The sequence below is a fragment of the Barbatula barbatula genome (assembly GCF_947034865.1).
Source record: "Barbatula barbatula genome assembly, chromosome: 1".
In the NCBI taxonomy this organism is placed as follows: domain Eukaryota; kingdom Metazoa; phylum Chordata; class Actinopteri; order Cypriniformes; family Nemacheilidae; genus Barbatula; species Barbatula barbatula.
The window spans coordinates 29275548-29297226 of NC_136766.1; the positions used below are offsets into that span (position 1 = coordinate 29275548).

General features: G+C 40.0%; 1 protein-coding gene across 1 annotated transcript; it reads left to right on the plus strand.

The window, feature by feature from the left end:
* Positions 1–16635: 16635 nt before the first annotated feature.
* Positions 16636–17895, plus strand: LOC306901641 (general transcription factor II-I repeat domain-containing protein 2-like; the record flags this gene model as incomplete). Its single annotated transcript, XM_079469560.1, has 1 exon — positions 16636–17895. One exon carries the CDS (start codon positions 16636–16638, stop codon positions 17893–17895), a length of 1260 nt encoding a protein of 419 aa, XP_079325686.1.
* Positions 17896–21679: the final 3784 nt, after the last annotated feature.

The window sequence follows — 21679 nt, forward strand, 5'->3', positions numbered from 1 at the left end:
CTGCCATATCCTACGCCTCTGGATTATATTGAGTATTTCCTTTTTATCTATATTTCCTTTTGAGTATTTCATTTATGCATGCATTTGAATATTTCCTTTTTATCTACATTTATGAATGCATTTCACGTTTCACATTGCATTTTTATTATCACACTTTTTATCAGTCATAAAGCATTAAGAAGCATTAAGAAAGTATTCATAGGAATAATAGAAGGAATAATAGAAGTATTAGTTATTAGTGATATTAATAGAAGTATTAGTTATTAGTGATATAATCAGAAACCACATTTAACCACATTTAATTCAAGATGATTGTGAGCAAATGACTAAGATGATTTAATGACTTAATGTTACAATCAGTATACCTGTTTAATGATTATTTACATAAAAATACTTATATAGCATGTTTAAGAATACTTTAAAACATTTTACAGCAATATAAAATCCAGTGATGTCTGTGAGGCCTAGAGGCCTGAGGCCTAAAGTTCAAATAAAGTTCAGAGAATGAGATACAGAAAACTTAGGTGCTTTCCACTAACCAATGCATTGAATACTTTTACATAGAACACCTGCACGTACCCCACACACATTTTGGTAGACAAATCCAATTAAATTAAATTTATTGCATATGGCCAAGGACGCCTTATGAGTTCACTAAGTTGCTTCACCGGAAGAGAACTGGAAAAGTGTCCAAATATGGGCACATGAATTATTTGTTTATGCGCCAACCACGATTAAAAGCGCATCCTGTTGCCTGGGATCTATTGGTGGCAGAAGCAGGGTTATTGGTTATTAAAAATAAGAGATAACGGGAATTTACCTGACGAGCCCCCTGCACCAGTTTTACTATAACTATGGGCTGAAGAGCACTGTATTTTCAGATGCTTTGGGAAGATCTCACTTTGTTTGATACGAACAAATAAAGTTTACTCTTTGACACCTGGACCTTTTTTGTTTGAGCAATTTTTTGAAACTACAAGATCAATTTTCCACAACAATTAAAGGTACGTTTACATAGAGCACTCTATTCCTATTGTAATCTGTTTAAAGGTCTGATCAGAATAAAAATGTTCCATGTTAATATCAAATCGATTGAAATTGTAATCGTTTTGAAATGGGTGCGATAAACCTTTTGATAAATCAATCAAATAAAAAATGAAACATTTCTTCTACATTCTTCTGTATATTTCTTCTACATTCTTCTGTGCATGCCTGATCTTGACATCGTCAGGTCAAAAGGTCAGGGGTCATCAGAACACTAAACGGTGGCGCCGGCGGAAAAATCGAACTGGAGTTCAATCAAAACTGAATATTATTTTAAAAACACTAAATAAGGTCTAAGTAAGGTCGCTAAATTCCAGCAATACTGCCCGCTCTCACCAGACCTTGCTAAGAACCTTCAGACATCTGCTCTTCGGTGGAGGAACAGGTAGTACTTTAATATGCCTTTAAGCGATGTACAACCATTAAAATGTCAGCAGTAAGTAACAGCCTTTGAGCCCCGCGATCAGATTCGATGATCCCACTAGGTTAGTTCGCGATCGCGTTACAGAACTTTCATGGGAGAATTAACAAAACGAGAGAAAACTACAGTGTTATCAGGTATGGATATGACCCAGCGGACAAAATACTATCAAAACACTTCAACGCAGCCTCCATTATTCGCAAACCGGATAAAACCTTGAAAAATGTGGACACCCCTGTCAAAATCACAGATGCAGATTCGTACAGGACTGATATTATCACAGGAACTGTATATATGGTGGGGTAATTATTACTTTACCAGACTTCCATTATTATGATCAGTGTTTCATTTAGTTGGGCTCTTGACTTGTTTTATACTACTAGAACATTTGCTAAGGTTCTCATTAACTGCTGAAACAGTGTGTTGAAACCTGTTTGTTGGGGTAAAAAGCAAAGAAATCTGGCAGCAGTTTTCATTTGTTGATTTAATCATTATGAATCACTGGAAATCACAATATGGTGAACTTTTCATCAAGTTGTTTTTAGTAAATTACTTTGTAAGTGATGCAAATATTAAACTGTAAAATTGTAGTGTGAAATTACAGTATATTCCAGTGTTAGAAAAAAACAATATCAAAAAGTTAAATAAAGTGCTTAACTAAATGACACAATGATGGTGACTTCAAACTAAATATTTTTTATGAAAATAAAATAACTCAACAAGATCTTTTGGACATCTTGTGTGTAATAAGTGAAAATGTGTTTAATTTGCCTTTGGTGAGATCTTGACAGATTAATTGTTCATCTAAAGCTGCCCTTTAGTCTGTTGTAGATGTAGACCACTGAGCAGTATTCATTTACTCTGTAACGTAACTCAGTTAAAGCATCAATATCCCCCTTTCTGATGATTTAAATGAGTCAAGTTGAGTGAAGGAATCTTTTTCACAGTTCACTTCTCCTTGAAATTTCACAAAGTGGTCCACATCTGGGTCACAGTCCCTGGGTTAAATTATCTTTTCTGCTCGCAATCGGCAGGGGTGTGTGGACCACATATGGGCCGAGCACCCAGCTTTTTATCGGGCCCCAGGTGCACTTTGCTACTAAACGTTATCATTTAAACGTTAAAGGTAATTTCTTCTTACCTCACAGCCTGATTTTACTTTGGCGGACTCCCAGAGGCTCTGGGAGGGGCCGGCTGAGACACCGGCAGGAAGGCCGGCTGAGACACCGGCTGGAAGGCCGGCAGGGCAGGACTTGGCGCCGGCTGGAAGGCCATATTGGAGGCCTCCGAAGAGGACCCCCAGTATTCCCGTCTCCCCCGCTTGCCAGTGAGACTGGGCGGTTGTGGAGAGGCTGCAGAGGCTGGAGAGTGGTGCATGGCGATGCCCACAACACCGATCTGCAGAGGACCACTCTCGGGTATCGAAACCAGCGGAGATGAGTCAAAGGTGTTCAATGAGGTCACGGACTCCGAACGAGCTGCGGCAGTTGGCCTCATAGCGTCGAAGTCCAACGGGCTCATTGCCCTCATCTCCGACCGAGAGAGTGGCTCTCTGAGACCGTTGAGCGGCACCGCCAGCTCCTCCTCCCCGAAGACGCCTTGCTCAGCAATGTCAAGGAACCTCTCCACATACTAATCCACAGTCTCCCTTCCCTGGCGAAGGCTGCGGAGGCGATGGGCCAGATTTGTGTGGTCAGTGTCCATGCTGCCTGCTGGGTTCAGATTCTGGCTTGTTCGTTCTGTCACGGGAGGCGTGGTGGAAGAACCCAATAGCAGGCAGCATTGGTGATGAAGGGGTTAACAAGACTTTAATATATACACAAAACAGAAAACAAACACCCACGATGGGGTAATAAAACAAGAACAGGGGACACGATAAACTGATAAGAACTAAACACACTTGACAGGAACACTAACTACAAAATACCAGGACTAAACAGAATATACATAAAGACTATAATAAACCTAAGTATCTTAAGGACAATGCGCCAAGGACAATTGACAAGGCTACTATGACGGGGTAACAAGTACAACGAACGAGCACAAGACAATAGACATTAGGGCATCTTATAGGAAAACTAACAAAGGAAATAACAATGGGCAGGTGTGGGTACTGAAACACTCAGGGAAGGTTAACGAGACAGAAGGGCGGGAAACACTGACGAGACACGAGAAAGCACATGGCAAGTCAGAATCAAAACAAAGCCATGTCTTTCTCACACAAAACCTAAGGCTATGCCATGACTCCGCTGTAAGACCAAGAATAAACATGACATGATAGCGGAATCATGACAAATGTGGTCAGCAGACCTGGAACAAAATAGCAGCGATGGATTACTGACCGGGCCAATGGGGTCAGGGCACAGGGGCCCTTGACTACCTTGAGCCCAAAGTGGCCTTGGGCTTCAAGATTACGCCATCCAATTTGGTACATAGAACCCAACAACAACGAAAATAAGTGTTTATCTATGTTTAATATGTGGGTTCCATACCCAGTCAACACGATGATGTCACAGCAATCTCACAGTGATGTTACCATGAGAATACAGAAAGCTCACGATGAAGTCAAAATGTAACCTCACAATAAACTCACAGTGTGCTCAAACTGTGATCTTACTCTTGTACTGTGATCCTAGAGGTTAAGATGTGACTGGTTTGTCATTTGAAGTCACCATTATGTTGATGAGTGTTTTCTTTAGTTGAGCTGTTGACTCTACAGTGTTTGACTTCTCTTTCTCTGGCTGCTGTCAAATATATGTGTGTATATTTGACAGATAATTAAAGATTTGTGTTCCGTAAGCCTTAATTTAGCCCATTGTTGATTTTTTGCTGTGTAGACTTCTGAAACAGCAGGCATTTGACGCAGAGCAAGAACGGTTTTGTCAACCAATCAGATTGAAGCATTCAACAGCCCTGTGGTATAATACATAATGTAATATGTCGACATAGTGATAACAATTCTTACCATCCTCCCTAGTGCTTAAAAAGCCTTTAACTGAGTAAAGCCAATAACCTTTTTAGTGCTTCAAGAAATACCCATAGGCCTTTGTGCTTCTTGTTAATATAGTTAAATGTTCAATAACGCTCAATGTTATGCTTTGCTCATGTTTAAGGTATTTTTATGAAAAATCTAGTTTGTTCAGTATTTCATGTAGAGTTTATGAATTTCTGTGTTATGTCATTCAATACACTGAAGTAAAATTGTAATGTGTAGTTTAAATAAATTGAGCAGTTGGTTTCAAGATAGATTAACGTGTAATTTATTATTATACATTTAACCCTGGTGGTGTTATGGTGAAATCACAGTATGTTGAACTTTCTATTATGTTTTTAGAGAATTACTCTTAAAGTAATGCAATTATTAACTTGGAATATACTGTAGTTTCACACTACAATTTTAACAGTGTTATAGGCAAGCATATATTCTGTGAAATGAATGTGGCTGACTTCAAACTCAAGAAAACATAACTTTTGGAAAAAATATCATATGTCATTGTGGATTAGTTGTTTTATCAAATACAACTGAAAGGTCATAATGAAAGGTTTGCCCCTCTCAAAAACCCTTTTCCATACTTACCACTGTTTATAGATGAAATTGTTTGTTGATGATGGCTGTTGTTGCCATAGAAGGCTGAAATAGCAAAACTTCTTGTAATTAAATGTTACAGGTAGGAATGAAACCTTACTCCATTTCACATACAACATATAGAATTACATGGTATTATAATACATAATATGTTGCCACAGTGATAACAATTCTTTCCATTGTCCCTTCTGCTTAAAATAGCCTTTCCTACACAGCACCTCTCATTGTGTGATTTTCCAAAGAGTCATACGCAGGATATGAGAACTTTCATTTAAAACAATACTTTACACAATTTAAATTGACTGGAGCATAAACCTAAAAACTGACTGCGCTTCAGGTAAATTATTAATGTAACTCAGAAAAATAATAAAGTATGGTGAAAACTGCAACAATACCATGTATTATAATACCATTACACATTGTCTTTTTCATTTTTCCAGTATATTACCATTCAACGTTCCTGAAAAAAGATGGAGTACTTCAGTCTTTTGGTAACTGTTCTTCTGGTCTTCAATGGCATATGTGATGCTTCGAACACCACAACTGCTGAAACCACCACTACAACAGCATCCATACCAATGTCAGCTACCATGATTACTGCTTCAACCACACAGTCAACAGGTATATATACACACAGTACTTTTGCATACATATATACAGTAAATATGCATATATAGTTTGAAGTAACTTTATAGAATAAAATATTTATGTTCAATTTGTGTTTTTGTAGTGGATTACTCTGAATATTTAATGAAAAAAAGCCCTCCATATGAGCCTATCATTGATGGGAACTCTGTACTGTTTACAAAGCGCACCAGCGCAAGATTTTAAAAAAGGGTGATAAAATGCACAATATTTTTTAAGAGATTGCATACTGAAGGTGATAAAAATCAGTTTTTGATTTGCTTTTAATTTATTGAATGTTTTAGTCATAGCATACCATGATAGCAAGCAACCATTGAATCAATGTTAGAAATGATTTGTCAATGTTAATTGCATTGAATCAATATCCCTTTTGCACCCGCAATTAATGTTGAAATTTCAACATACCACCATTACTGTGATCAGTGTTTAATTTAGTTGAGCTCTTTACTTTTGGCTCTAGATTGTCTTTGTCCTTTCATGTGTTACAGTTTTCAGAATACGTGTTAAAATAGTTTACATCAGGAACTCATGGTTAATTTAGTTAAGTGGTGATTTAATCACTATGAAGTTCCTTAAAGAACTAGATTTTTGTTAAAAGCAGATTGTAAAAACTTTCAGTTACATTTGGAGGGGGCATATTCCCAGCAGCACTGACAACTGCATCCGCAGCTACAATGTCATCGACAGACGATGGTTCAACCATTAAGACAACATTAGGTATAAAAAGAACACACATGCACATAAAGAGAAACCTCAATAAAAACCTATTTTATTTGTGCAACATTTGCAAGTTGTTTATTGTAAAAACAAGTGTACTTTCAAATACACTAGGGAGGACCACACTGCCAGCTGTAACTACAACAATACCTGCATCTATAGCAACAACGTCATCGACAGCCATGATCAGTGGTTCAACTATAAAGACAATAGGTATAAAATGCTACATATTCAAACATACATACATAAATTCAAGTGACATATATATAGATTTGGACATTCAAGGGCGTGAACAAAATTTTTACAAGAAACATTTAGGAATCACAACCATTTTTATAAACAGCCCTGATAGCGAGCGAGCAACCATTGAATCAATGATAAAAACGGTTGATTTGAAAATTATATTGCATTGAATCAATTTCACTTTTGCACTCTCAATCAGTGTTAAAAAACGTTATTGTTATTATGTGATCACAATAATTAATTGTGGGCGCAAAAGTGATATTGATTAAATGCAATTAACATTGACAAATCAACTATTTGTAATACTGATTCAATGGTTTTTGCCAACTATCATGGAGATCTTCTATTTTTTGGATAAATAAAAAAATTGGTATTTTGCTGTGAATCATTTACTTTCAAAAATCTTTCAGAAATGTTTGTGGTATACAGGTGCTGGTCATATAATTAGAATATCATCAAAAAGTTGATTTATTTCACTAATTCCATTCAAAAAATGAAACTTATATTATATTCATTCATTACACACAGACTGATATATTTAAAATGTTTATTTATTTTAATTTTGATGAGTATAACTGACAACTAAGGAAAATCACAAATTCATTATCTCAGAAAATTTGAAAGGATTTTTCGAAATCTTGGCCAACTGAAAAGTATGGACATTAAAAGTATGAGCATGTACAGCACTCAATACTTAGTTGGGGCTCCTTTTGCCTGAATTACTGCAACAATGTGGCGTGGAATTGAGTCGATCAGTCTGAAGCACACAGACCATTTCATTGAACAATTTAGCTGTTTGGCAATGTCTATAAAGTTTTCTCAATATGCCATATATATACTACATATAACCAAATAAATGAATTTGTTAAAGATTCATTTTCATGTGAATTAAACATAAAAAACTGGCTATTACTAGAAAACGAAAGTGTTTTTACACCGTTAATGTGCGTAAACTTGTATTTGTATACTCCATAAACCAAATTAGGAGTTTAAAAATAATTTCAAATCAAAATATTTGCTCTAAGTAGTTACTCTAAATAATTTTTGCTCACTTTTTGTTTATTCCCAGTTTGAATAAATGTCTTTCACATTGCTTCTCGTTTTAGGTTAAAAGTACTAATGTAAAACATATCCAATGCAATATACTCGTCCATAAACAGTGTATAAGCATAGTCTGTAAGAAGATAACCAACGCTAGCCAAGGATCTTAACCACAAACTTTAACAGTTTCCCGTAGTCTGTTTCTCCTTTTAAGGTTCAATGACCCGTTCCAGCACACTACCCAGACAGCAAATAACCATTGAATCAATGATAAAAATTGTTGATTTGTCAATGTTAATTGCATTGAATCATTATTACCTTTTCACCCACAATTACTGTAGATTTTTTGTTTTGAAATTTTGTGTGTTAAATGTGGATTATGACACAATTTGAAGAGATTAAAAAATGAAAAATAACATAATAGATTATTGTCACGCTATTGTTACATCTGTTTGACATGAAGAAAGTTGTTTATTGTAAAAACAAGTGTACTTTCAAATACACTAGGGAGGACCACACTGCCAGCTGTAACTACAACAACACCTGCATCTATAGCTACAACGTCATCGACAGCCATGATCAGTGGTTCAACTATAAAGACAATAGGTATAAAATGCTACATATTCAAACATACATACATAAATTCAAGTGACATATATATAGATTTGGACATTCAAGGGCGTGAACAAAATTTTTACATGAAACATTTAGGAATCACAACCATTTTTATAAACAGCCCTGATAGCGAGCAACCATTGAATCAATGATAAAATGGTTGATTTGAAAATGTTATTGCATTAAATCAATTTGACTTTTGCACTCTCAATCAGTGTTAAAAAACATTATCGTTGTTATGTGATCACAATAATTAATTGTGGGCGCAAAAGTGATATTGATTAAATGCAATTAACATTGACAAATCAACTATTTTTAATACTGATTCAATGGCTTTTGCCAACTATCCTGGAGATCTTCTATTTTTTGAATAAATAATTTATTTTTATTTTGCTGTGAATCATTTACTTTCAAAAATCTTTCAGAAATGTTTGTGGTATACAGGTGCTGGTCATATAATTAGAATATCATCAAAAAGTTGATTTATTTCACTAATTCCGTTCAAAAAATGAAACTTATATTATATTCATTCATTACACACAGACTGATATATTTAAAATGTTTATTTATTTTAATTTTGATGAGTATAACTGACAACTAAGGAAAATCACAAATTCATTATCTCAGAAAATTTGAAAGGATTTTTCGAAATCTTGGCCAACTGAAAAGTATGGACATTAAAAGTATGAGCATGTACAGCACTCAATACTTAGCTGGGGCTCCCTTTGCCTGAATTACTGCAACAATGTGGCGTGGAATGGAGTGGATCAGTCTGTGGCACAGCTCAGGTGTTTTGAGAGCCCAGGTGGCTCTGATAGTGGCCTTCAGCTCTTCTGCATTGTTGGGTCTGGCATATCGCATATTCCTCTTTACATTACTGCATAGATTTTCTATGGGGTTAAGGTCAGGCAAGTTTGCTGGCCAATTAAGAAAATGGATACCATGGTCCTTAAACCAGGTACTGGTTGCTTTGGCACTTTGTGGATGTGCCAAGTCCTGTTGGAAAATGAAATCTGCATCTCCATAAAGTTGGTCAGCAGCAGGAAGCATGAAGTGCTCTAAAAACTTCCTGGTATACGGCTGCGTATCCAGGCGTGACTTTTCTGACGCCGTCTGTTGTTCAAGAGTGGCTTGACACAAGGAATGCGGGGTGCGGTAATCCCTATTGCTTGTACACTTTTTTCTACCACATATTTGCCTTCCCTTCACCTCTCTAGTTAATTAGCTATTTAGAACGTGGCACCATGTGTGTTTAATATTTAACCTTTTCACAATATTCTAATTTTCTGAGATACTGAATTTGGGATTTTCCTAAATTGTCAGTTATAATACTGAATGGTAACACAATAAAAACATTACCATTATTTTTATTTATATTTTCTTTTTATGTCTTTTTATGTATGTGTGGGATTTTTATTGAAAATGTGCTTACGTTTGGGCACCCCGAAGGGTGATATTAAAAATGATATTAATATTTAGTAGAGCCTCCTTTTGCTGCCTGTAGACGACTACTATCGCCACAGACAAGTCCCTGAAGTCTGGCAGGTGTTATTTTGGCCCATTCCACCATACAACATGCCTTCAGTTTAGTCAGGTTTCTTGGCTTCGGTGCATAGACAGCCTGCTTCAAATCAATCCATACATTTTCGGGGGACTGGGATGGCCATTCCAGAACATTGTACTTGTGCTTCTGCATGAATTTCTTGGTGGATTTTGAACAGTGCTTATTGTCCAGCTGAAAAATCCAACCCCGGCATAGCTTCATCTTTGTGAGTAAAGTAAAGTACTGTTCTGCACTCTTTGATGCAACACATATATCAGTTGTTATTGGAAGAGTTCCTGCTTCCGGTTGATCTAACTAGTGCAGCCTAAACCTTTGGAATATTAATATTATGATAGTGTAGTGTATGCAAGATTAAAAAAAAACTTTACAGAGTATGTTTGCCTCCCGGATAGTGCAGGGAAGACTGTTCCAAAGATTAGGCGCTAGATAGGAAAAGGATCTGCCGCATGCACTTGATTTTGAAATTCAAGGTATTACCAACGGACCGGACGCCTATGGCCCTCCCTAATTGCAGCCTTTGTAAAATATAGCCCTTTTGTTTGGTTGTTTTGCGATTCAAGGCCTGAATCGGTAAGTTACTAAAACTATACTATGACACGATGCAATGTTCCTAATGCAGTTGTACTTGCTGTGGTGGAGTCCTCACCTCTTATTGTAGACAAATAGTGCATAACTGTGTGGTCTAAAAATATTACATCTGACTGTTTCACACTGCTGCAGGTGTTCTTATCTGGATGATATGGCTCTAGATCAAGGTGGAGAAAAAAGAGGAAAAGAAGCACACAGACCATTTCATTGAACAATTTAGCTGTTTGGCAATGTCTATAAAGTTTTCTCAATATGCCATATATATACTACATATTACCAAATAAATGAATTTGTTAAAGATTCATTTTCATGTGAATTAAACATAAAAACTGGCTATAACTAGAAAATGAAAGTGTTTTTACACCGTTTATGTGCGTAAACTTGTATTTGTATACTCCATAAACCAAATTAGGAGTTTAAAAATCATATCAAATCAAAATATTTGCTCTAAGTAGTTACTCTAAATAATTTTTGCTTACTTTTTGTTTATTCCCAGTTTGAATAAATGTATTTCACATTGCTTCTCTTTTTAGGTTAAAAGTACTAATGTAAAACATATCCAATGCAATATACTCGTCCATAAACAGTGTATAAGCATAGTCTGTAAGAAGATAACCAACGCTAGCCAAGGATCTTAACCACAAACTTTAACAGTTTCCCATAGTCTGTTTCTCCTTTTAAGGTTCAATGACCCGTTCCAGCACACTACCCAGACAGCAAATAACCATTGAATCAATGATAAAAATTGTTGATTTGTCAATGCTAATTGCATTGAATCAATATTACCTTTTCACCCACAATTACTGTAGATTTTTTGTTTTGAAATTTTGTGTGTTAAATGTGGATTATGACACAATTTGAAGAGATTAAAAAATGAAAAATAACATAATAGATTATTGTCACGCTATTGTTACATCTGTTTGACATGAAGAATCTGTGTATGAATCTCAACCACAGTGACAATCATCAGACTAATTCAGCTAAACAGATCAACTGCAATGCACGAAGCTTACTTTTGTTGATTGTCACCATGGTTGAGATTCATACACCAATTCTTAATGTCAAACGGATTCACAAATGTAACAGTTCGGTGGAAATGATGTATTATGTGTTAGTTGTCCATAACACTACTTTAATCTCTTCAAACTATGTCATATTAATAACATATCACACTCAAAAGTAATTTAGAGAACGTCATTGTGATGAAACACCTATAATTGTCCAGCTGGATTTTAGCTCTTTTTACTACATGGACAGCTGAAGAAAAAGACCCGGTTATGTATGTAACCTCTGTTCCCTGATGGAGGGAAGGAGACGTTGTGTCGAACCGACAGAAATGGGGTTCACTTGAGAACCTATCATCTTCTGACTATTTTGAAAAGGCCAATGAAATTGCATGCCGAACTCCGCCCCCGGATAAGCGGGTATAAAGGGGAGACGGCTTGCTGCATTCATTCACCTTTTGTGCTGAGGAGCCTGAGAACATCTCTTGACTGCTGCAGAGGGCGGCAAGTGTTGTGGCATGAGGGACACAACGTCTCGTTCCATCCATCAGGGAACAGAGATTACATCCGTAACCGGGACGTTCCCTTTCTGTCGGTCTCTCGACGTTGTTAAACCGACAGATGGGGCTCCTATGGAAAACGCCACAGCACTATGCCGCGTCACAATCTCTAGCGAAGTGACGGTGACTGGCCTAGGCGTGTCAGACGCGAGTGGGTTTGGCAGGGTGTCCCAGAGCTTTGGCAAAGATGAGAGTCACCTGCCCTCGGCCACCACAGACGGAGGCCTTGTATCTCTAATGGCGAGAAGCCATCCAGTACCGTAGGGCCACTGGGGAAGCGCTGTTCCCTGAAGGGGGATATGCGCTACGGAGACCACTTCCCGCCGCAGAGAGGAATATAGTGGAGAGACCAACATGGTGCCGAAAGGGAGTGGTGGGAACTTTGGGCACGTAGCCAGGCCTGGGTCTCAGGATCAAGTGAGAGTCACCGGGCCCAAAATAAGGCAATCCTGGGATACGGAAAATGCTTGCAGGTCCCCTAACCTCTTGATGGAAGCAAGCACCAGCAGGAGGACCGACTTCATCGAGAGGTGAGAAAGAGCGGCCTCTCCTAGGGGCTCGAAGGGGGGCCTCTGAAGGCCTGCCAGGAACACATTGAGGCCCCAAGTGAGAACGGAGCGCAGACGGGCCGGATTCAGCCTTCTCGCGCCCCTCAGGAAACCGATGACCAGGTCATGCTGCCCCAGGGGCTTGCCAGCAACTGGTTCGTGATGAGCGGCGATTGCGGCTACATACAATTTCAGTGTGGACGGGGAGAGTTTCCTCTCCAGCCTCTCCTGTAGTAAGGACAGCACGTACCTGATCGAGCATTTCCGTGGGTCTTTTCCGCGAGAAGAACACCAGGACGAGAAGAGGCGCCACTTAAAGGCGTACAGCAAAAATAACATAATAGATTGTTGTCACGCTATTATTACATCTGTTTGACATGAAGAATCTGTGTATGAATCTCAACCACAGTGACAATCATCAGACTAATTCAGCTAAACAGATCAACTGCAATGCACGAAGCTTACTTTTGTTGATTGTCACCATGGTTGAGATTCATACACCAATTCTTAATGTCAAACGGATTCACAAATGTAACAGTTCGGTGGAAATGATGTATTATGTGTTAGTTGTCCATAACACTACTTTAATCTCTTCAAACTATGTCATATTAATAACATATCACACTCAAAAGTAATTTAGAGAACGTCATTGTGATGAAACACCTATAATTGTCCAGCTGGATTTTAGCTCTTTTTACTACATGGACAGCTGAAGAAAACGACCCGGTTATGTATGTAACCTCTGTTCCCTGATGAAGGGAAGGAGACGTTGTGTCGAACCGACAGATGGGGGTTCACTTGAGAACCTATCATCTTCTGACTATTTTGAAAAGGCCAATGAAATTGCATGCCGAACTCCGCCCCCGGATAAGCGGGTATAAAGGGGAGACGGCTTGCTGCATTCATTCACCTTTTGTGCTGAGGAGCCTGAGAACATCTCTTGACTGCTGCAGAGGGCGGCAAGTGTTGTGGCATGAGGGACACAACGTCTCGTTCCATCCATCAGGGAACAGAGATTACATCCGTAACCGGGACGTTCCCTTTCTGTCGGTCTCTCGACGTTGTTAAACCGACAGATGGGGCTCCTATGGAAAACGCCACAGCACTATGCCGCGTCACAATCTCTAGCGAAGCGACGGTGACTGGCCTAGGCGTGTCAGACGCGAGTGGGTTTGGCAGGGTGTCCCAGAGCTTTGGCAAAGATGAGAGGCACCTGCCCTCGGCCACCACAGACGGAGGCCTTGTATCTCTAATGGCGAGAAGCCATCCAGTACCGTAGGGCCACTGGGGAAGCGCTGTTCCCTGAAGGGGGATATGCGCTACGGAGACCACTTCCCGCCGCAGGGAGGAATATAGTGGAGAGACCAACATGGTGCCGAAAGGGAGTGGTGGGAACTTTGGGCACGTAGCCAGGCCTGGGTCTCAGGATCAAGTGAGAGTCACCGGGCCCAAAATAAGGCAATCCTGGGATACGGAAAATGCTTGCAGGTCCCCTAACCTCTTGATGGAAGCAAGCACCAGCAGGAGGACCGACTTCATCGAGAGGTGAGAAAGAGCGGCCTCTCCTAGGGGCTCGAAGGGGGGCCTATGAAGGCCTGCCAGGAACACAGGGAGCATACCACTCAGGGTCTCCTCGTCCCATCCAGGAGCCAGACATGTAGGTCCCAGAGGTCTGGTCTCGGATGCCAAAAAGTGCCCTTCCTCTGCGAGAGAAGGTCCTTCGTCAGGGGAATTGGCCAGGCGGGAGTTGTCGTCAAGAGTATAAGCTCGGAAAGCCGAGTCCGGTTGGGCCAGTAAGAAAACCAAAGGGACCTGCTGTCCGACCTCACCAGCACATGCTGGCCCAGCGCAAGCAGGGGGCCCGTCCACAGACCCGACACTGCATGCCCGTTGCACACCGCACCCCCCTGCGAGGAGGCATCTGTTGACACCACGTAAAAAGGCCTGTAAAAAGGTCATTGAAGACCAGGGGGTTAGAATGCAATGGCAGAGAGGCGTGATGACGATACGCTTGCTGCCTGTGTGCCACACTCTCAAGGGAACTCGTCTCTGTAGGAAAAAAAGGGCACTAGGGCCGGGCGCGGCTTGGAGTCGCGTCCGGCCCTGATGAACCAATTATCCAGCCGTGAGCGCTTGGAGTAAGCGGTGCTGTGCACTGCAGCCCAATGCCCACGGCAGCCCGAGAGAGCATGGCCGACATTGCGAGGTCCGCTTCATCCTGAGCTCGACCTCCCGGGGGAGGGAGCTCCAAGGAATCATCGGGGTCGGAAACCAACAGGTCACCCTCCGATGCTGCAAGGGACATCTCATCGTCATCACGTCTCGTGTCCGAGCACGTGGCGGTGGAGCAAGACGGCGTGGTGCCATCTTTTGGGGAGCAGCCAGACGAGCAAGACGGGGCATTAATGGTCCGTGAGCCAGTGGCTGACGGATTAGCCCTCACGGTAATCCCCATGTCACCCAAGCTGCTCGCCCTCACTGATGGTCACAAGACGGGAAGCAGACGAAGTGGTGGTCGGCTCTCGAAAGAACACAGCCACCCGTGACCACAACGTCTGGATAGGCATCCGCCCGCAGTGCGTGCAGGACGTATCCACAAATGCTACCTCAGCGTGTTGGACCCCCAAGCACCTAAGGCAGACATCGTGTCCGACAGAAAGGGAACAACATTAAAGCACAAGTTTAAATCTTGCACTAAAATTGATCACAAAAGGGTGATTTGTTGAAATTTAAACATTTTTTCAACAGTAATTGCAGGTGCAAAATGGATATTGATTCAATGCACTTAACATTTACAAATCAACAATTTTTTTACATTGATTCAACGGTTGCTTGCTGTCTGGGTAATGAGAAATAGCAGGTTCATCAAAGCAAGAAAACATTTCATAGAGTAATATCCACATAGACAAAAAATCTCTGGACCAATTTGCCCCAGCCTTTTCTTGCTTACTCAACTTTTGATCAATTAGTTTATCTCAACAATCTTTTTTACAATCGAACTAACTTGAAATAACTGGAAAACAAATCAATATGTGAATATTTTCGACTACGGATTTAAATCCACCAAAACCCAACACATTAAGTGTTCTTATATTATAACGTGTTTATAATGTAGTTAAAATGATATAATTTCAAAGAAGACAGAGCAAACATTGGCTCAGTAGTTGCTCAAACAGCTTGTGGTGAATATATTTGTAGAAGTAAGAGCACAGTATAATGCAGACATAGACTTAGACCTCAACACCAGAAAAACAAACATCAATCATGGTGACAATCAAGAAACATAATTTATTAAAAACAACTCTTACAACAGGTAACTAAGCATTTTCAACAACAACTGAATGAATAAAGTTAGACACTAAGACAGGAACCCCTTTTTTAAAATTTAAGACCCTCTGGGTCGTCCCGTGTGTTGAATTCCTCACTCATGATTTCCCGATTGGTGAATCTGTGACCTCCCCGCCGGTGGTAATCCCACCCGGATTTGTCCCCTTACTTGGGCTGACACCTTTTGCGCATGTTGTTTTCCCCTGTCAATGTTAAAGACATTAAAAGTGGATAGAGAGTGCCGAATTTTCAAAGAACAGTGGACCAACAATTCTTTTTTTGTTGAATGTAAGGGCCGTGCAATTTGTATTATCTGTAAAGAAAGTGTGCCGGTCTACAAAGAGTATAATCTGCGTCGTCACCACGAAACGCGCCACAAGGAATATACAAGCTTGCGAGGGCAAGCAAGAGAAGACAGGATTCAGAAGATGAAAGGTGGACTGGCTCCACAACAGAATGTATTCGTTCGCCAAACTCAGGTCAACCAGGCTGCTGTCCAAGCTAGCTATAAGGTAGCTCACCTAATAGCTACCCATGGAAAGCCATTTACTGATGGGGACTATGTTAAAGAATGCATGCTTGCTGTGGCCGAGGAGGTGTGTCCCGACAAGAAGGATGCGCTCAACGCGGTGAGTCTCTCCACAACTACTATGACCAGGCGAATCGAAGAATTGGGGGACAACGTGTATGACCAGCTGAATAAGAGAGCGTCAGAAGTTTTTTGCTTTGGCCATGGATGAGAGCAATGACGTGCAGGACACAGCACAACTGCTCATTTTTATTTGTGGAGTTAGCGCAAGCTTCCACCTGTCTGAGGAGCTGGCAGCTCTAAAAAGTATCAAAGGTACTACGACAGGAGAGGATATTTTTATTCAAGTGTGCAAAACAATGGAAAACTTAAATCTACACTGGTCTAAATTGGCCAGCATCACTACGGATGGCGCACCTAGTATGTTTGCCACAACGAGGGGGCTAGTAGGGCTCTTGAACAGCAAATTCGCGGAACGAGAGCTTGCCCCCACTCTAAAAGTCCACTGTCTGATACACCAGCATGCACTATGCTGCAAAGTATTGAAGTGGGCGTCTGTCATGAAGGTGGTTGTGCACTGTGTCAACTACATCCGAAAATATTGCCTGAAACACAGACAGTTCCAGGCTTTTCTCTCCGAGCTTGAGTCTGCCTACGAGGATGTGCTGTACTACACTGAAGTACGGTGGTTAAGCCGAGGCAGAGTGTTGCACAGTTTCTATGACCTGCTGCCCGAAATCAACACTTTCCTGCAGTCTAAAGATGAAACGGTACGAGAGCTGACCGAGCCAGAATGGAAATGGGACCTTGCGTTTTTAACTGATGTGACTGAAATGTTGAACCACCTTAACATACAGCTCCAAGTTAAAGGGAAGCTAATCAGTGACATATATTCCATCATCAAACCGTTCGAGGTCAAACCAGTGCTGCTTGTGCGACAGGTCCAAAAGCTGGATTTCACGCATCTCCCTGCCACCCAAAGCTACCAGCTGTCCCGTTTCCCAGTGGAAAAGTGCAAGGATGCACTGGAAATGCTGCAGGGAGAGTTCAGTCCGCGGTTCCGTGAGCTTCATGTCAACGGTAAAGGAATACGCTTGTTCCAGAACCCCTTTGCAGCCGACATAAATGATGCCCCTCCCTCTCTTCAGTTTGAACTAGCCGAGTTGCAGAATTGTGATATCCTTAAAGACGCTTTCAAGCCTGACAGTCTCATTGAGTTCTATGCTGCGCTCCCAGAGGAAACCTACCCAAACATCAGACAGCATGCAATGAAGATGTCCACAGTTTTTGGCAGCACCTACATCTGTGAGCAAACTTTTTCCCGCATGAAGCACACCAAGAATACAACAAGGAACAGACTCACAAATAAACACTTGCATCAGACCTTGAGACTGGCTACCACTAGACTGCAACCAGACATTGAACTTCTCACCAGTCAGAAGCAAGCACACAGTTCACACTGACACGGTAAGCACACTAATTTTAACAATTACTGATTTTATTTGCTATAAATATGAAATATGCAATAAGGTTCATTTATTAAATTAGTTAATGTATTAACTAACATGAACTAAGAATGAGCAATACATTTGTTACAGTATTTATTAATCTTTGTTAATATTAGTTAATAGAAATAAAGCTGTTCATTGTTTGTTCATGTTAGTTCACAGTGCCTTAACTCATGTTAATAAGATTTTAATAAAGTATTAGTAAATGTTGAAATTAACATTAACAAAGATGAATAAATACTGTATAAGTGCAGTTCGTTATTATTTAATGTTAACTTATGTAGTTAACTAATGAACCGTATTGTAAAGTGTTTGTGCTACATATTTTGTAAAATTATGTCACAGAGAAAAGCAGACAGCAGCACGTCTTGCCATTTACTGAATATGGTGCTTCTTGTGTTCAATTTGTCATCCCTCCATGCCAGGGCTCCAGAAGGCACCCTGAAGTGAGGAGATTGCTGTTGCTGACCCCATCCCAAAGACAGTGCAATTCATCAAGTACAAATCCACCTCACCTAAATATACTACTAATTCACATTATTCTGTATTATTGTTGTGCTTTAGTTTTGAGCCTACTGCTCATTTCACTTTCACATTGACAATATGTTCTCATTTTTTTTTTACTCATGTACTCATGTTAAATGTTCTATTACTCTTGTATAATTTCAACGTTGTTTTTTTATTTATTTATTTTATATGCCTATTTATTTTACCTTTAATAAGTGCTGCACACAATTATTAATATTGATATTATTATTAATATTAACAGGCCTACCTATAATTTATAATTTGTCACTCACCTTTGCCAGTGTCAATCACCTCAACTAGGCAGATATTTCTTACCTTGACAGCTTTTATGTTATTTTTATTTGAAAATAAATAAATGGAATATCTATGGTATTTCAAATTTAAACAAAGTGTGAAGACTTGATTACTATTTTTGCAAACCACTAGTAAAGATAGATAAATATGTGCCAGGAAACAAGTGTTGATATAGTAGTGGGGATGGCTGTGCCAGGCTAGTAATCTCTACTACACAATGAGGCCTGCTGGTGGTCATTTTGGTCTGGGTCATACAATTCCATGTTATATAGCTGACCCTGCCCCCCATCACAGTCAGGAACGATAATGTGGCCCCCAGAGAAAAAAGTTTGGTGACCCCTGCCCTAAAGAATGAAGAGTTGTATAAACGTAAAAAAATATTGTTAACAAAAGTCAACTTCATGGTGATCAGTGTTTCCTTGAGTTGGGCTCATGACTTTTGTGTGTTAGTTTCTTTGCCACGCTGTAACTTTGTGCTTTTGGAGTACACTTATAATGTCATTGAGAATCAACATCATTTGATTAATTTCAGATATTGAAATCACCATTGTATTTTGATTAAAAACATCATAAATTATTTCAACATTTTAGTTTATTTTATTTTTATATCTTAATGGTGTCATGGTGAATACAGGAGTCAGATGCAGGATTTGACAGGTTTATTAAATATTGGGAAAACAGACCGATGTAGCAAAACTCAGGAGAAACAAAGGCTCGAGCGCTCGGCCAGTACACTGCAAATGTAAATAAATAACACCACATGCAGAGAAAGTCCAACACTGACGGAGCTACCGTCATTAAAGTCCCGGGACTGTAAATCAAAAGATCTGAAACTAATCCCAGTAGACTGGACACAGAAAAGTCTGATGAATCATAGACGGAAGCGCAAAGGTGGGAATATACACGCTGAGTTGAGTAAGATCTGTAGAGTCTCCCGTTGTGGTATTAATCCAGTAAGGTCGGTGTCTGTAGCCAGTAAGCCTTCCTGGTGGGTATTCACACGCTGAGTAGAGCAGGAAGCTTCTGTAGAGTCTCCCGCTGTGTATTAATCCAGAAGGTCGGTGTCTGTAGCCAGTAAACCTTCCCTGGTGAGTATTCACATGCTGAATAGAGCAGAAAGTTTCTGTAGAGTCTCCCGCTGTGTATTAATCCAGCAAGGTCGGAGTCTGTAGCCAGTAAGCGTTCTCCGGAATTGACGCACCCGCGAATAACCAGGGTATAAAACGTCTCAGAGAACACAGCAGAACAAAGATAATCCGGCCAGGAGAGAAGGTAACGGTCGCTGAGGACAGTGGATAGAGGAACCCAAAAGACTAGGGAGAAAAAGAAAATCACGCAAGGATCAGACACGTGAGAGCTGTCAGAAACCACATCACGTGCCAGGAAAGCAAAAGACAAGAAAACACAGACAACATAGGGAGTGCTAGACCCGAGACCTGACAAATGGGCTTATGAAAAGAGAACTAAACTAAAACCTATAATAATAGAATAGAATAACACAGATATCTAGATTCAGAGTATGAATCTCAAAAATGATGACAATCAACATGCTGCAATACTCATGCTGGGTATCATAGTACAAAACTCATTCATGACTCCCACCATTGCATTGCAGTTGATCTGTTTTTCTGAATTAGTCTATTGATTGTCACCATTATTGAGATTCATATATTCCTGATGTCTGTGTGCATCTACTATAATTTAAGTCTGTATTTGTTTCCAGTTTTCAAAAATGTTTTTAGACAATCAGTGATTCAAACTACACGTTTTTGGCCAATTCAACAGCCAACATCACATGTTTTGATTGGCATTTGCATTGCCATAACTAAGGTATTTTAAAAGCTGTAACGGCCACCTATTGTTAAAGTGTTCACAACATTGAATGTTGATGTGCCTTTAAGACGATTGTTAAGGCGTATGTTATTGTATGCGTGCTGTTCTTGTGAGCGCATGCGCAGTGAGAGTGTTCGCGCAAAGGGAAGAGATGACCGCTCTACTGCTGACTTATTTTATTTTAATATATTTAGGTTTTATTTGATTTGTAGCGCGTTTTGCAGTGTTATTTTTCCCCTGTTAATACTCACCCATTGACATGTGTGTGAAGAGTGGGTTTAACTAGCGAGAAATACAATATAAACGACCCGGGGAACTACCAGTCCGGTTGTACTGTGTCTTCTTTTTTTCATCTGGGCAAACTTCAAACTCTGCGAGACGTTACAAAGCACACAGTCACTGCAATAGATTTTACACATGAAAGTCAAGGAAACACTAATCACCATAATGGAGACTTCCAACAAAACTGTTTCCATTCAATTATGAACTGGAGCCAAATCTATTAATTTTATAAATTTTCGAGCATCTGTTGTTGTTCATATTTCTGTTTGTAAAGATCAGGTTTCATAACTTTTGACTCAAACATCACTTCATAAAAAATATAATAAACCATATTCACTTAAACAGGATCAGAGAAAGGTGATGGGTCAATCTGGTTCAGAATTAAAAATAAAGTTGTTGCTCATGTCTGGGTCAGTTCTGCTTTATTTGGTTAGTTTTTTTTGGTTTGCTTGTGGCCCAAATCTGGCAAACAGGAGCGGACTGCGGAAGTGCCATCATGTCATGATTCTGCCTAATCTTGTCTTGGTTTTCTGGTCTAGGGGCAGAATCATGACAGACCCACGTGTTTTATGTGGAGAGAGACATGTTATGGTCAATAAGGACATAATATGTGTTCTCTCCAGTCTCGTCATTGGCCCCGCCCCTCTCGTTCCTAGTATTGCTTTCCTCCTGTGTCTCATTACCCACACCTGCCCATTGTTATCTCCTTTGTTAGTCTCCCTATTTAATGCCCTCTTGTCTATTGTCTTGTGCTCGTTCGTTTTACTTATATCGTTCGTTTTACTGTACATGTCCCTGCGCT